The sequence below is a fragment of the Cebus imitator genome, unplaced genomic scaffold, assembly GCF_001604975.1.
Source record: "Cebus imitator isolate Cc_AM_T3 unplaced genomic scaffold, Cebus_imitator-1.0 Scaffold571, whole genome shotgun sequence".
Lineage (NCBI taxonomy): Eukaryota > Metazoa > Chordata > Mammalia > Primates > Cebidae > Cebus > Cebus imitator.
The window spans coordinates 1,448,805-1,462,391 of NW_016107886.1; the positions used below are offsets into that span (position 1 = coordinate 1,448,805).

A 13,587-nucleotide genomic window follows, 5' to 3' on the forward strand; every position below is an offset into this window, starting at 1 on the left:
TTTGTTTTTTTTTTTTTTTGAGATGAAGTCTTGCTTTGTCGCCCAGGCTGGAGTGCAGTGGCACAATCTCAGCTCACTGCAACCTCTGCCTCCTGGGTTCAAGCGATTCTCCTGCCTCAGCCTCCCCAGTAGCTGGGACTACAGGTGCTTGCCAACATGCCTGGCTAATTTTTGTACTTTTAGTGGAGACAGGGTTTCACCATGTTGGCCAGGATGGTCTCAAATACCTGACCTCATGATCCGCCTGCCTCAGCCTCTTAAAGTGCTGAGATTACAGGCGTGAGCCACTGCACCCAGCCGAAAGCAGGTTTTTAAAGACATGTTGAATTAATCAGTAGGAGAAATGACCGAACTCTTGTTCCTGAACTTGAGGATGTTGAATTGTAACAAAGAGATGCTTCTGCAGAGACTGGGCCGTGTGGGGAGAGAGAACATGAAGAAGCTGAAGGAGAGTGAAGCCAGGGTTTCCCAGCACGTCTGCAGCCTCCAGACGCTCACCACGGAGCTTGAGAAGAAGTGTCAGGACGGCGCCTTAGCGTTGCTCAAGGTAAGATGCTGGGAAAGAGAAAATAAAATTCATTCCAGTATTTGGGAAATGAGAAGTGGATAGTACTCATTAGGGGTCGCTGGCGGAACACAATATCCAGTGATCTTCAACCGCAAAAGAAGGCTACACAACTATTTTTCAGTTGCCAGAAGCATTAGGAATGGTGGTAACTTCATGGCATAGTGAGGAGCTGCATCGTGGGATGAATTGTCACCTTAAAATTATCAGCAGGATGTTAGGATTGAGAAGTGACACAGTGTGGCTCATAATTGGTGAGTCACATTATGATACAACCATACAATAAGATATTCTGTAACCAAATAGTAAAACAGCTCTATAGGCGCTAAAATAGTATCTTCAAGCACTCATTAAGTGAAAAAAGAAAGTTGCAGAACCTCTTTTTGTTTGATCTTTGGGTAATAAGTATATACGTATATACACACGTACACGTGTGTGCTTGCTAACATTCACAGACTTTCTGGCAAAAAAGAATTAATACATAGTCACCTGTGATGATCTTGAAACAAGGGTAAAATTATCTGCTATGGTCTGATGTTTGTGTCCCTCCAATATATACATGTTAGAATCCTCTCCCCAGGGTGACGGTATTCAGAGGTGGGGCCTTTGGGTGGTGAGGGGCTCCTGGGGGCGGAGCATCTGTGAATGAGATCAGGGCTCTTATGAAAGAGGCGGAGACAGGCCTCGCCCCTTCAGCCATGGGAGGTTAGAGTGAGATGAAGGGTACCAAGGAGGGGTCGAGCCCTCACCGGGCACGGAATCTGCCAGTGCCTCAATCTTGAAATTCCCGGCCTCAGAACTGCGAGGAATGGCTTTCTGTTGTGAAGAAGCTACTCAGTCCGTGGTAAGGGTTGCATATTTTGAATCTTGTCTAGTAGCAGAGGCTGCCTTTTCAGAAACTGGGTTACTATCTTTTTTTTTTTTTAGGCAGAGTCTCACTCTGTTGCTCAGGCTGGCGTGCAGTGGCACAATCTCGGCTCACTGCAACCTCCACCTCCCGGGTTCAAGCGATTCTCCTGCCTCAGCCTCCTGAGTAGCTGGGATTACAGGCCTGCACCACCACGTCCAGCTAATTTTTGTGTGTTTTTAAGTAGAGACAGGGTTTTTCCATGTTGGTCAGGATGGTCTCCATCTCTTGACCTGGTGATCCACCCCCCTTGACTTCCCAAAGTGCTGGGATTATAGGCGTGAGCCACCACACCCAGCCCCTACCATCTTTTTAAGACTGTCCATATCCCTCTGCTGGGCTTGTAACTGCGAGTGAATGCAGTCATCTGGAAAGTGTCTGCAGGTAAGTCCTTAGGCTCTGCCTCGCTCACACTGTCCTCGGCAGCCAGCAGCCCCTTCACCTGCTCAACTCTGGCCATGCCCTGCGTGGAAAACAAATAGATGCTCATCATCTGGAGACAGAGAAGTAAGCTGGCTAGGGTGAAGTATAGAAAACATTTCCCTTGGGAATACAGCAAAGTGATTTCATGTGTTTTTATGACCTTTCCTATTTCCATGCTAGAATTTGTTCATCTGATACCTAGCATTATGAGGCTGAAGAATGACGTGGAAATCGAGTTCGTCATAAGAGAGTATATTTTGGCCGGGCGAGGTGGCTCAATGCCTGTAATCCCAGCACTTTGGGAGCCTGAGGCAGGCAGATCACTTGAGGTCAGGAGTTTGAGACCAGCCTGGCCAACATGGTGTAAACCTGCCTCCACTAAAAATACAAAAATTGGCTGGGCATGGTGGCACATACCTGTAATCCCAGCTACTTGGGAGGCTGAGGCAGGAGAATCGCTTGAACTGGGAGGTGGAGGTTGAAGTGAGCCAAGATTGTGCCACTGACCTCCAGGCTGGGCAACAGAGCAAGACTCGGTCTCAAGAAAAAAAAAAAAAGAGGATATTTTTCTCTGCACAGATTGCAAAAGACGGCTCAAAAACCCAGTAGTAACCTGATCTCTTTTCTTTCCCTTAGAATGCAAAATGCTCTTTGGAAAGGTGAGTTTTCGTTTTACACACAATTGGGTCAGAATCAGAGTTAATAAGATGTTAATTGGGATAAGGAGATTGCACTTGCTGGTAGGCTGTAATGGGATCCATCCACTAGACGGGGGGGCCTGGTCTGTGCAGACGACTGAGGCTGTCCTTTCCCTTCAGGAGCAACGCACTGCTGCTTGAGAATCTGGAGCCTGCTCACATCACAGACCTGAGTTTATGCCACATAAGAGGACTGAGCAGCATGTTCAGAGTTTTCCAAAGTAAGTAACAGGGCCCTGTTCTGTATTTGAGAATCAGATGACCATCCTGCCATAAATAAAAACGAATTCCAGTAGTTAAAAATTTTTAGGCCAGTGCAGTGGCTCACAGCTGTAATCCCAGAACTCTGGGAGGCCAAGGCAGGCAGTCCGCTTGAGGCCATGAGTTCCAGGCCAGCCTGACCAACATGGTGAAATCCCATCACTACCAAAAATATGAAAATTAGCCAGTTGTGGTGGCACGTGCCTGTAGTCCCAGCTACTCAGGAGGCTGAGATGGGAGAATTGCTTGAACCCAGGAGACGGAGATTGCAGTGAGCTGAGATCACACCACGGCACTGCAGCCTGGGCAACAGAGCGAGACTCGGTCTAAAAATAAGGAAGTAAATACATAAAAATTTTAAAATACTGGAGAGCTTAATATGTTACACGTATTACATGAGGAACAAGAAAATAACCGTATGATCTTACATTGAAAGTTTTTCCCATGCAATTTTTTTTTTTTTTTTTTTTGGGGTAGAGTTTTTGCTCTTGTTGCCTAGGCTGGAGTGCAGTGGCGCTATCTCGGCTCACTGCAACCTCCCTCTCCCAGGTTCAAGCAAGCCTCCTGCCTCAGCCTCCCAAGTAGCTAGGATTACAGGCATGCGCCACCATACCCAGCTAATATTTTGCATTTTTAGTGAAGATGAGTTTTATCATGTTGGTCAGGCTGGTCTTGAACTCCTGACCTCAGGTGATCGGCCCACCATGGCTTCCCAAAGTGCTGGGATTATAGGCATGAGCCTGGGCTCCCAGATGCAAATTCTTTACCACTTTCCCGGCCATGAAGCGTGATTGCAGGCAGATTCTACTGCTTGAAAATTTAAAACTTCTAGGGGGAGAAATGCAGCATGTATAACAAAGGGTTTATATCTCCTGTCTTTCTGCTTTGCCTTTTCCAGGCATCCTATCCATGGAATTGTACAGCGTGTGGCTCTTTGAGGCTCATAGCATATTGCAGTTGAGATATAGAACATCTGCGCTGCTGGCCAGGCGCAGTGGCTCTTTGGGAGGCTGAGGCAGGCAGATCACGAGGTTAAGAGATTGAGACCATCCTGGCCAATATGATGAAACCCTGTCTCTACTAAAAAAATACAAAAAAATTAGTCAGGCGTGGTGGCACATGCCTGTGGTCCTAGCTACTCGGGAGGCTGAGGCGGGAGAATCGCTTGAGCCCAGGAGGCGGAGGTTGCAGTGAGCCGAGATTGCGCCACTGCACTCCAGCCTGGTGACAGAGCAAGACTCAGACTCAAAAAAATAAATAAAAACTCCACGCTGCTGCGTGTATGAGTAGTTTGTTCCTTTTTATTGTTGGTAATAGTCCATTATATAAATACACCATAATTTATTTGTCCTTTTGCAATTTTATGGACAAGGGTTGTTTCCAGCTCTGTGCTATAAATGTTAGCATGCAGATTTTTGTGTGGGCACGGCTTCATAGTTGTTGATTGACTATCTAAGGGTGGGATTGTCAAACTTGTTTTCCAAACTGCCTGTGCCATTTTGCCTTCCCACCAATAATGTGCGAAAGATTCAGTTACTCTATATTCTCACCAGCATTTGCTATTGCCAGTTTGTTTTACTACCTCCAACCCAATGCGCAGTGGTATCTCATTTTAATTTGCATTTCCAGAATGACTAATGATGTTGAGTATATTTTCATGTGTTTATTTTCCCTCTATTTCTACTTTGGTGAAATACATGTGCAAACCCCTTTTTTAAATTGGGTTGTATGTTTCTTATTGAGTTTTATAATTTCTTTATATATTCTGTTTGGCAGTCATTTATCATATATGTTTTGCAAGTATTTCTTCCCAGTCTGGTTTATATTCTCATTTTCCTAATAGTGTCTTTTGAAGTGTAGAGGTTTTGCATTTTGATGAAATTCAGTTTATGAATTTTTTTCTTTTATGATTTATGCTTTTTGTGTCCTATTTAAGAAATTTTGCCAAAGCCAATAAAGATTTCCTTCTAAAAGTTTTGTGATTTTAGGTTTCACAGGGTGGCCTATGAACCATTGAGAGTTAATATCCGTGTATAGTTCACAGAATGCTGCCAACCCTCTTCTCCCCCGACTTCTTATTTATTTATTTATTTATTTATTCATTTATTTTTAGAGACGAGGTTGCACTGTGTTGTCCAGGATGGTCTCCATCTCTTGACCTCGTGATCCGCCCGCCTCAGCCTCCCAAAGTGCTGGGATTGCAGGCTTGAGCCACCGCGCCCAGCCCTTGTTTTTATTTGTTGACACATATGTATCCAGTCCATTAAATTTACTCAGCACCTTTGTTGAAAATCACCTGGCATATGTGGACAGGTCTGTTTGTGTCTCTAATAGGTCTATTGATCGTTGACTCTATCCGTTTGCCAATAGCACATTGGCTTGATTGATAACTCTGTCTGTGGGAAGCCTTGAAAGCAGGTACTGTGCATTCTCCAAATTTATTCTTTTTCAGAATAGTTTTGACTACTGTAGGTTGTTTGCTTTTCCACATAAATTTTGAAATCAGCTTGTTGGCTTCTTCAGAACGGACCACTGGGATTTTCATCGATACTGTATTGAATCGGTAGATCAATTCAGGAGTGCTGACATCTTGACAATATCTAGTGCTTTCAGTCCAGGAATACAGAATATCTCCATTTATTTAGGTCTTCAGTTTCTCTCATCAGTGTTTCGTTACCTTCAGCATACAAATGTTATATGAATTTTGAGATATATCCCTAAGTATTTTATGTTTTTTAGTGCCACTGTAAATGGTATTTTAAAATATCAGTTTCCAATTGACATTTCATTCGTTTCTAGTTCATTACAAGTATATAGAAATGGAATTTTTTTTATTGCTGACATTTGTATCCTATAAATATGTAAAAATCACTCATTGGACAGTGGATTTCTTTTTTCCTTTTTTCTTTTTAAGACGGAGGAGTCTCGCTCTGTTGTCCAGGCTGGAGTGCAATGGCACAATCTCAGCTCACTGCAGCCTCCACCTCCTGGGTTCAAGCGATTCTCATGCCTCACCCTGCCGGGTAGCTGGGACTGCAGTCATGTGCCACCAAGCCCGGCTAACTTTTGTATTTTTAGTAGAAACAAGGTTTCACCATGCTGGCCAGGCTGGTCTCGAACTCCTGACCTCAAACGATCCACCTCAGCCTCCCAGAGTGCTGGGATTACAGGTGTGAGGCACCGTGCCCAGCCAGACAGTGGATTTCTAAAAATCGATTACTGGGGATTTTCTACAGTCATGCAGTGTATATATGAGCGCAGATAGCTTTCTTCCTTTCCAGTCTATAAGCTTTTCTGTGTTTGTCTTGCCTTATTGTGCTGGCTCAGACCTGCAATGTGTTGAAGAGAAGTGGTGAGAGTAGACACTTGTTTATTCTTGATCTTAGGAAGAAAGAAAACATTCAGTCTTTTACTCTAAATTCTGATATAGCTATAGGTTTTTATGGCTGCCTTTCATCAAATTGAGGATGTTTCCCTTATTTCTGGTTTACTAAGAATTTTTATCATGAATGAATGTTGAATTTTTCAAGTTCTTTTTCTCTTGAGATATTCTTGTTTTTTCTTCAATCTTTTTTTTTTTTTTTAATGAGTCTCACTCTGTCCCCCAGACTAGAGTGTAGTGGCATGATTTCGGCTCACTGCAACCTCCGCCTCCTGGATTCAAAAGATGCTCCTGCCTCAGCCTCCCAAGTAGCTGGGATTACAGGCATCTGCCATCACGCCTGGCTAATTTTTGTAATTTAGTAGAAACGGGGTTTCGCCATGTTGGCCAGGCTGGTCTTGAACTCCTGGCCTCAAGTGATCCATCCGCCTTGGCCTCCCAAAGTGCTGGGATTACAGACTTGAGCCACCACACCCAGCCTTCTTCATCTGTTAGTATGGTGAATTATATTAATTTTTCTTCGTGTGTTCAACCAGCCTTGCATTCCCTAATGAAGCTATGTTCATTTTATGTATCATTGTATCCAGCGTACTAATATGTTGCTATGATTTTTTACATTTATGTTCATAATACTGGTCTGTAGCTTTGTTTCCTTGTAAACGCCTACCAGCACGTTTAAGTTCACTCATTTTGATTTTGATCTCTGAATAATTTATTTGGTTATTTGACAAATCTGTTTAGTCTTGCTTTTTAGCTTCTGTATTCTATAGATAAATTTAAGATTTTACTTTTCTCCAAACATAGTAAGCAAAGTTCTATGTTTTTATGAAGACGGGGTTTCATCATGTTGGTCAGGCTGGCCTTGAACTCCCGACCTCAGGTGATATGCCTGGCTGTTCTTAATTATTTTTCATAGTAAGCTTTCTTTTTTCCTCAAATACTTTAAAAATTCTTTGAGTCCAGGAATGCAGCTGCGGGTTTTTTTTTTATTTTAGACGGAGTCTCACCCTGTTGCCCAGGCTGGAGTGCAGTGGCGAAATCTCGGCTCACTGCAACCTCCAGCTCCTGGGTTCAAGCGATTCTGATTCTCTTGCCTAAACCTCCTGAGCCAGAATAATCTTGATCTCCTTACCTTGTGATCCACCCGCCTCAGCCCTCCAAAGTGCTAGGATTGCAGGCGTGAGACACCACGCCTGGCCTTTTTTTTTTTTTAAGACAGGCTCTTGCTCTTGTTACCCAGGCTGGAGTGCAGTGGCGTGATCTCAGCTCACTGCAGCCTCCACCTCTGGGTTCAAAGGATTCTCCTGCCTCAGCCTCCCGAGTAGCTAGGATTACAGGCTCCTGCCACCACATCCAGCTAATTTTTGTATTTTTAGTAGAGACGGGGTTTCTCCATGTTGGCCAGACTGGTCTTGAACTCCTGACCTCAGGTGACCTGTCCACCTAGGCCTCCCACAGTGCTGGGATTACAGGCGTGAGCCACTGTGCCTGGCCACAGCTGTGCATTTTTCCAGAGATAGTTTGCATTTGTTTCTGCCAGTCTACTGGAAATGCTGAGTGTCAGACAATTTGTTTAAAATTCAAGACATATACAGCTTTTGAGACCACCCTAATAATGTGAATTGGACTGCCAATTCAGAGATTTAAGTTAATTTAATTTACTGCAGTCAAATAATAGAAATTAAGCTGGATTCCATGTTACAGAAAGTAGGAAATAAAGGCTTTCCTGGTTTATGGCTTAGACAACTAACGCAATAAGGGAGCCGTTAACTGAGAAAGAGACTGCAGCAGCCTGCCGCTGAAGTTCCATTTTGAATATATTATGTGTGAAATTCCTGTGTTTTGGCTGGGGGCAGTGGCTCACGCCTGTAATCCCAGCACTTTGGGAGGCTGAGGCAGGCAGATCACGAGGTCAGAAGATCGAGACCATCCTCCTGGCTAACATGGTGAAACCCCATCTCTACTAAAAAATACAAAAAGCTGGCCATGGTGATGTGTGCCTGTAGTCCCAGCTACTCAGGAGGCTGAGGCAGGAGAATTGCTTGAACTTGGGAGGAGGAGGTTGCAGTGAGCCGAGATCGCACCACTGCACTCCAGCTGGCAACAGAGCGAGACTCCGTCTCAAAAAAAAAAGGAAGAAATTCCTGTGTTCTGTCCAACTGGTATTTGACTGTTTATGGAGTGAGTCATAAACACAGAGAACAGAGAGGGCGTTTAAAACTGAAGCTGTGTGCGGTTCCCAGGGGCAGGGGAGGGGAATACCCTGCTTGAAAGAAGAAGCCCCAGGAGCTGAGAGGTCACAGTACTTAGAGGTTGGGCAGAAAGGTGAGAGGAGCAGTCAGAGACAGGAAGAAGGCGATTCTCGCAGGCACGAGGAATTCATTGAGCCTGCTTTTTCTCCGCGTGGGTTTCTGGAGGAACCTCAGGTTTTCTAGCCTCCGCTGGTAAATTCTCCTTTGATGGACTGCACGTCCAGGGCCCGCTGTCTGCGACGTCCAGGCACCCGTTCCCACTCTGGGCATATTCCGGATGTGGAGAGCACGTCCCTGGGAGGCTGAGAATCAGTAGCTGCTGGCCCACTCCGATGCCTCCGGCCGCTCCAGGCTGGGAGGAATCTTCAAAGGGTTGGGTCCCAAGGGACACCTGGGTGGAACTTGGCACCAGGACAGTTTGACAGTGCTTCCTTTTGTTTTTGTTTTAATATTTATTCAGTTTTTTTTTTTTTTTTTTTTGATAGAGAGGCACACTCTGTCACCCAGGCTGGAGTGCAATGGTGTGATCTCGGCTCATTGCAACCTCTGCCTCCCGGGTTCAAGGGATTCTTCTGCCTGAGCCTCTGGAGTAGCTGGGATTATAGGCACCCGCCACCACACCCAGCTACTGTGTCTGTATGTTTAGTAGAGACGGGGTTTCACCATGTTGGTCAGGCTGGTCTCGAACTCTGCACCTCATGATCCGCCCGCCTTGGCCTCCCGAAGTGCTGGGATTACAGGCGTGAGCCACCACACCCGGCCAGTTTGACAGTGTTTCTAAACCTTCCTTGGCCCATTTGTCTTTGTTTTATTCTTCCTGCTCAGGTAGACTGTGTCCTTTTCCATGTCTTAGGTACTTTTTTCCTCCGTGAGGTCCATATTGAAGTAAGGGTTAGAGCTTCCTTTTCCTGGACCCTCCCGAATTGCCTCTCCCGTATCTGTGCTCGGGAGCTGTGCCCACTTGGTGGGAAGCCCGCATGTTACAAATCATGTCTCTGACATTGGCATCGGTGAACTCCTAGGTTAATGAGGGTTTTCTCTCCTGGTAGGACGTTTAACTTTGGACCCTGAAACAGCTCATCCCTGCCTGGCCCTGTCTGAGGACCTGAGAACTGTGAAATTGAGAAATTCCCAGCAGGATACACCTAGCAGCCCAGAAAGACTGAACTTCAGTGCCATGGTGCTGGGCGCGGAACGCTTCACCTCCGGGAGGCACTACTGGGAGGTGCACGTGGAAAAGGCCACCAACTGGCAAGTGGGCATATCCTACCGCACTGCAGACGGGAGGGGCAGCTCGCCCAGAGCCTCTGGAGAGAAAGTCTTACTCACCGGGTCGGTGTTGGCGGCGGAGCCTACACTCTGGGTCTTTCCCCCTTTGAAAAGGGTCTTTCTGGAAAAGCAGTTACGTACGGTTGGAGTTTTCCTTGACTACGAATATGGGCAGATATCATTCTACAATGTGACAGAGAGTTCCCTCATTTATAATTTCTCCCATCTCGCCTTCCAAGGAGTTCTCAGGCCTGTGTTTTCCCTTTGTATCCCAAACGGAGACACAAGTTCAGACTCCCTCACCATCTCCCCTCAGGACGGTCCTTCCTGCGATGACACGGTTAGCCCTTAATCTTGTACGGGCAGAATCCAAGACCACAAGAGACCAGAGAGTTTGAGAACAAGATTTTGAAAGAATGTTTGTAAACTAACCCAATAAAAGGTGTGTTCTAGGAGTTGGAGCCTGATTTGATATCCCAGAGCCTTTGCATTTGTGTGGCTGTCCACTCCTCTGTGGTGAGGGAGGTTGCACTTGACCTGAGTCGTGAATAATGATAAAGGGGAGACCCTATGCTAAGTAGAACAAATGCATATGCATCAGAGGGTTGGCAATTACAGAGGAAATTGTGGGGTGTGTAGAACTGGGCTAGGAGCTCGATGTATTCCTGAAACAGTTGCAGAATCAGGCATCGTCAGGAATGAAAGCAGGGCTTGAGAAGTGAGTGTGCCACCGTGCGGAACAGACGTCCCGTTACTGACAGTGAGTATCAGGACTTTCTAAGATTTTCTTATTCCAAATAGAGAAGAATAACTTATCGGGCTATTTTATGTGGATAGGAAGGAGAAGTTGTGGAAAATGTGAATATTTTTAAATTTTCTTTTCTTTTTCTGTTTATGAGACAGTTTTGCTCTTGTCGCCCAGGCTGGAGTGCAGTGGCGTGATCTCAGCTCACTGCAGCCTCCGCCTCCTGGGTTCAAGCGATTCTCCTGCCTCAGACTCCCGACTAGCTGGGATTACAGGTGCCCACCACCATACCCGGTTTATTCTTGTGTTTTTAGAAGAGGCCAGGTTTCTCCATGTGGGCTAGGCTGGTCTCGAACTCCTGACCTCAGGTGATCCACCTGCCTCTGCCTCCCAAAGTGCTGGGATTACAGGTTTGAGTCACCATGCCTGGCCAACCTCTCTGATAAGAGTAATTTGATGTAGGCCAGGCGCGGTGGCTCACGCCTGTAATCCCTGCACTTTGGGAGGCCGAGGCGGGTGGATCACGAGGTCAGGAGATCAAGACCATCCTGGTCAACATGGTGAAACCCCGTCTCTACTAAAACTACAAAAAAAAATTAGCTGGGCATGGTGGCGCGTGCCTGTAGTCCCAGCGACTCAGGAGGCTGAGGCAGGAGAATTGCCTGAACCCAGGAGGCGGAGGTTGCGGTGAGCCGAGATCGCACCATTGCACTCCAGCCTGGGTAACAAGAGAGAAACTCCGTCTAAAAAAAAAAAAAAAAAGAGTAATTTGATGTATTAGAAACCTGGTAGGTGGTGTTTTGAATCAGGTAAGAAATACTGATTATGCCTGGTGTTTGCCTTCTTACTCTATTTGGTGGTCTACTGGCAATGCTTTCCCTTACATCCGTGCTCAGGGATGGTTGTGTAATGCTGAGAAAATAAGTAGCTACATAGGGACTTTTACATTTAAGTTTTATCATACTTTATCTCCTTTAATATTTTTAACAACCTATGAATGTGCATTAATCTTATTACTCACATGTGGAAACTGATGCTCAGAGACCTAATTTGCCTTCTTTTTTGAGACGGAGTTTCACTCTTGCCCAGGCTGGAGTGCAGTGGCGCGATCTCGGCTCACCACAACCTCCGCCTCCTGGGTTCAAGTGATTCTCCTGCCTCAGCCTCCTGAGTAGCTGGGATTACAGACATGTGCCATCGCATCTGGCTAATGTATTTTTAGTAGAGATGGGGTTTCTTGATGTTGGCCAGGCTGGTCTTGAACTCCTGACCTCAGGTGATCCTCCTGCCTCTACCTCCCAAAGTGCTGGGATTACAGGTATGAGCCACCGCACTCGGCTCTGATTTGCTTTTTCTAAAGTCACATAGCTATTACGGATGTGGTAACAAGGAGAAGAAATTAAATCCAGACTGTCATTGGATCAAAAAGCGAGCTCTGCCTGACTTCTGCCGCACAGGCATCTGTGGTAATGAGCATGGCTAGGTGGGACAGTGGTCCAGTTTTACTCCAATTTTCTAAAAAGGCAAGTCAGTTTCCACAGAAAATAGAAGCAGCATGTCATTTACTCTTCCCTCTGTAGGTAGGCTCGTGGAAGCCAGGTTCTTCAGGACGGGCAGAGTAGGTAGGAACAAAAGGCAGATGTCAGAAAATTGCCTCTGTCGACTCACGGGAGTCAGGGAAGGTGTGGCATCTTACTCATCTGTCTTTTGGGGAAAGAGTTTTGACCGTTTCGAATTCTCAAAATGTGCTTTTAAAATATGTGAAAAGTGTGTTTTGGTAAAGGTGTACACTGAAAAGTCATAGTGCGTCTGTGACTCAGGAGGAACTGGGAGAAGGTACCTCTGTTATGAAAAGCGAGGGTCAGGTTAGATAAGAGAGCTGGAAAGGAGGTAATTATTTGAAACATTTTAGGAATTCAGCGCAATGGCTCTTAAACCCTTACATAATTTTTTTTTTCTTCCCATTTATTTATTTTATTGCATTTTAGGTTTTGGCTTACATAATTTTTTTAAGAAAAAGATAATGATAACTTATATAGGGAAATGCGAGATGATTTAGCAATAAGTGCATGATTTATATTCAAAATCCAATAATGTCTCCATCTCTAGCCACTGCAAATTATAAACTAAAATAAATACTTTGGATCAAACATTGCTATACAACCCACAACACACAAATGCAGTTGTTTATAAGACAGACTGTGTGATAAGCTAAGCTAATGGTCCTCAGACTTGCCCCGGCCCCCAGGGAACATCTGGCAATGTCTGGAGCAGGTTTTCACTTGTCACACAGAAAGAACCGTGCCACTGGAAGCCAGTGAGCAGCGGCCGGTGATGCTGCAATGTATCCTACGGTGGATACTGCAGCCTGACACACCAAGAATTGTCTGGCTCAAAACGTAGCAGCACTAAGGCTGAGAAACCCTGACCTAAACCTACGGTAATAGTAAAAAACGAAGGCAGCAAACTTGGAAAACTCAAATCTGAGGACGTTGTTAAACCAATATCTGCATTTTTCCTCCAAACTGCAGGAATTCCTAATGTACCTGTCTAGTGAGGGCTCCACAAGGTATTTTTTTTAATTTATTTTTTTGAGATGGAGTCTCACTCTGTAGCCAGGCTGGAGTGCAGTGGCACAATCTCGGCTCACTGCAACCTCCCCCTCCTGGGTTCAAGCGATTCTCCTATCTCAGCCTCCCTCGTAGCTGGGATTACAGGGGCCCCCACCATGCCCAGCTGATTTTTGTATTTTTAGTAAAGATGGGATTTCACCATATTGGTCAGGCTTCAAGTTGTTTATTAACAGCTAATTATCTTAGAATATTGAATTTAAGAGAGAGGAAATTAATATATTGACCTTACCTTGTGAATATCATAATTAATAACTACTTAGTAGGTTATTAAATACTTTGGTCATAATTCTATAGGTTTTCATCTGTGTGTGTGTATGTTTTTTTGAGACAGTCTCACTCTGTCACCCAGACTGGGGTGTAGTGACGCAGTCTCAGTTCACTGCAACCTCCGCCTCCCGGGTTCAAGCAATTCTCCTGCCTCAGACTCCCGTGTAGCTGGGGTTACAGGTGCG

The 13,587-nt window shown here is 45.3% G+C and overlaps 1 protein-coding gene across 1 annotated transcript in view; it reads left to right on the plus strand.

Annotated features, from left to right (window-relative positions):
* Window positions 1-10,109, plus strand: part of TRIML2 (tripartite motif family like 2) — a 15,637-nt gene extending 5,528 nt beyond the window's left edge. Inside the window, 6 exon segments of the mRNA XM_037734052.1 lie at window positions 407-547; window positions 1,334-1,351; window positions 1,353-1,409; window positions 2,532-2,554; window positions 2,714-2,814; window positions 9,538-10,109. Of these exon segments, the coding sequence (XP_037589980.1) occupies window positions 407-547; window positions 1,334-1,351; window positions 1,353-1,409; window positions 2,532-2,554; window positions 2,714-2,814; window positions 9,538-10,109 (912 nt within the window).
* The last annotated feature ends 3,478 nt before the right edge of the window (window positions 10,110-13,587 follow it).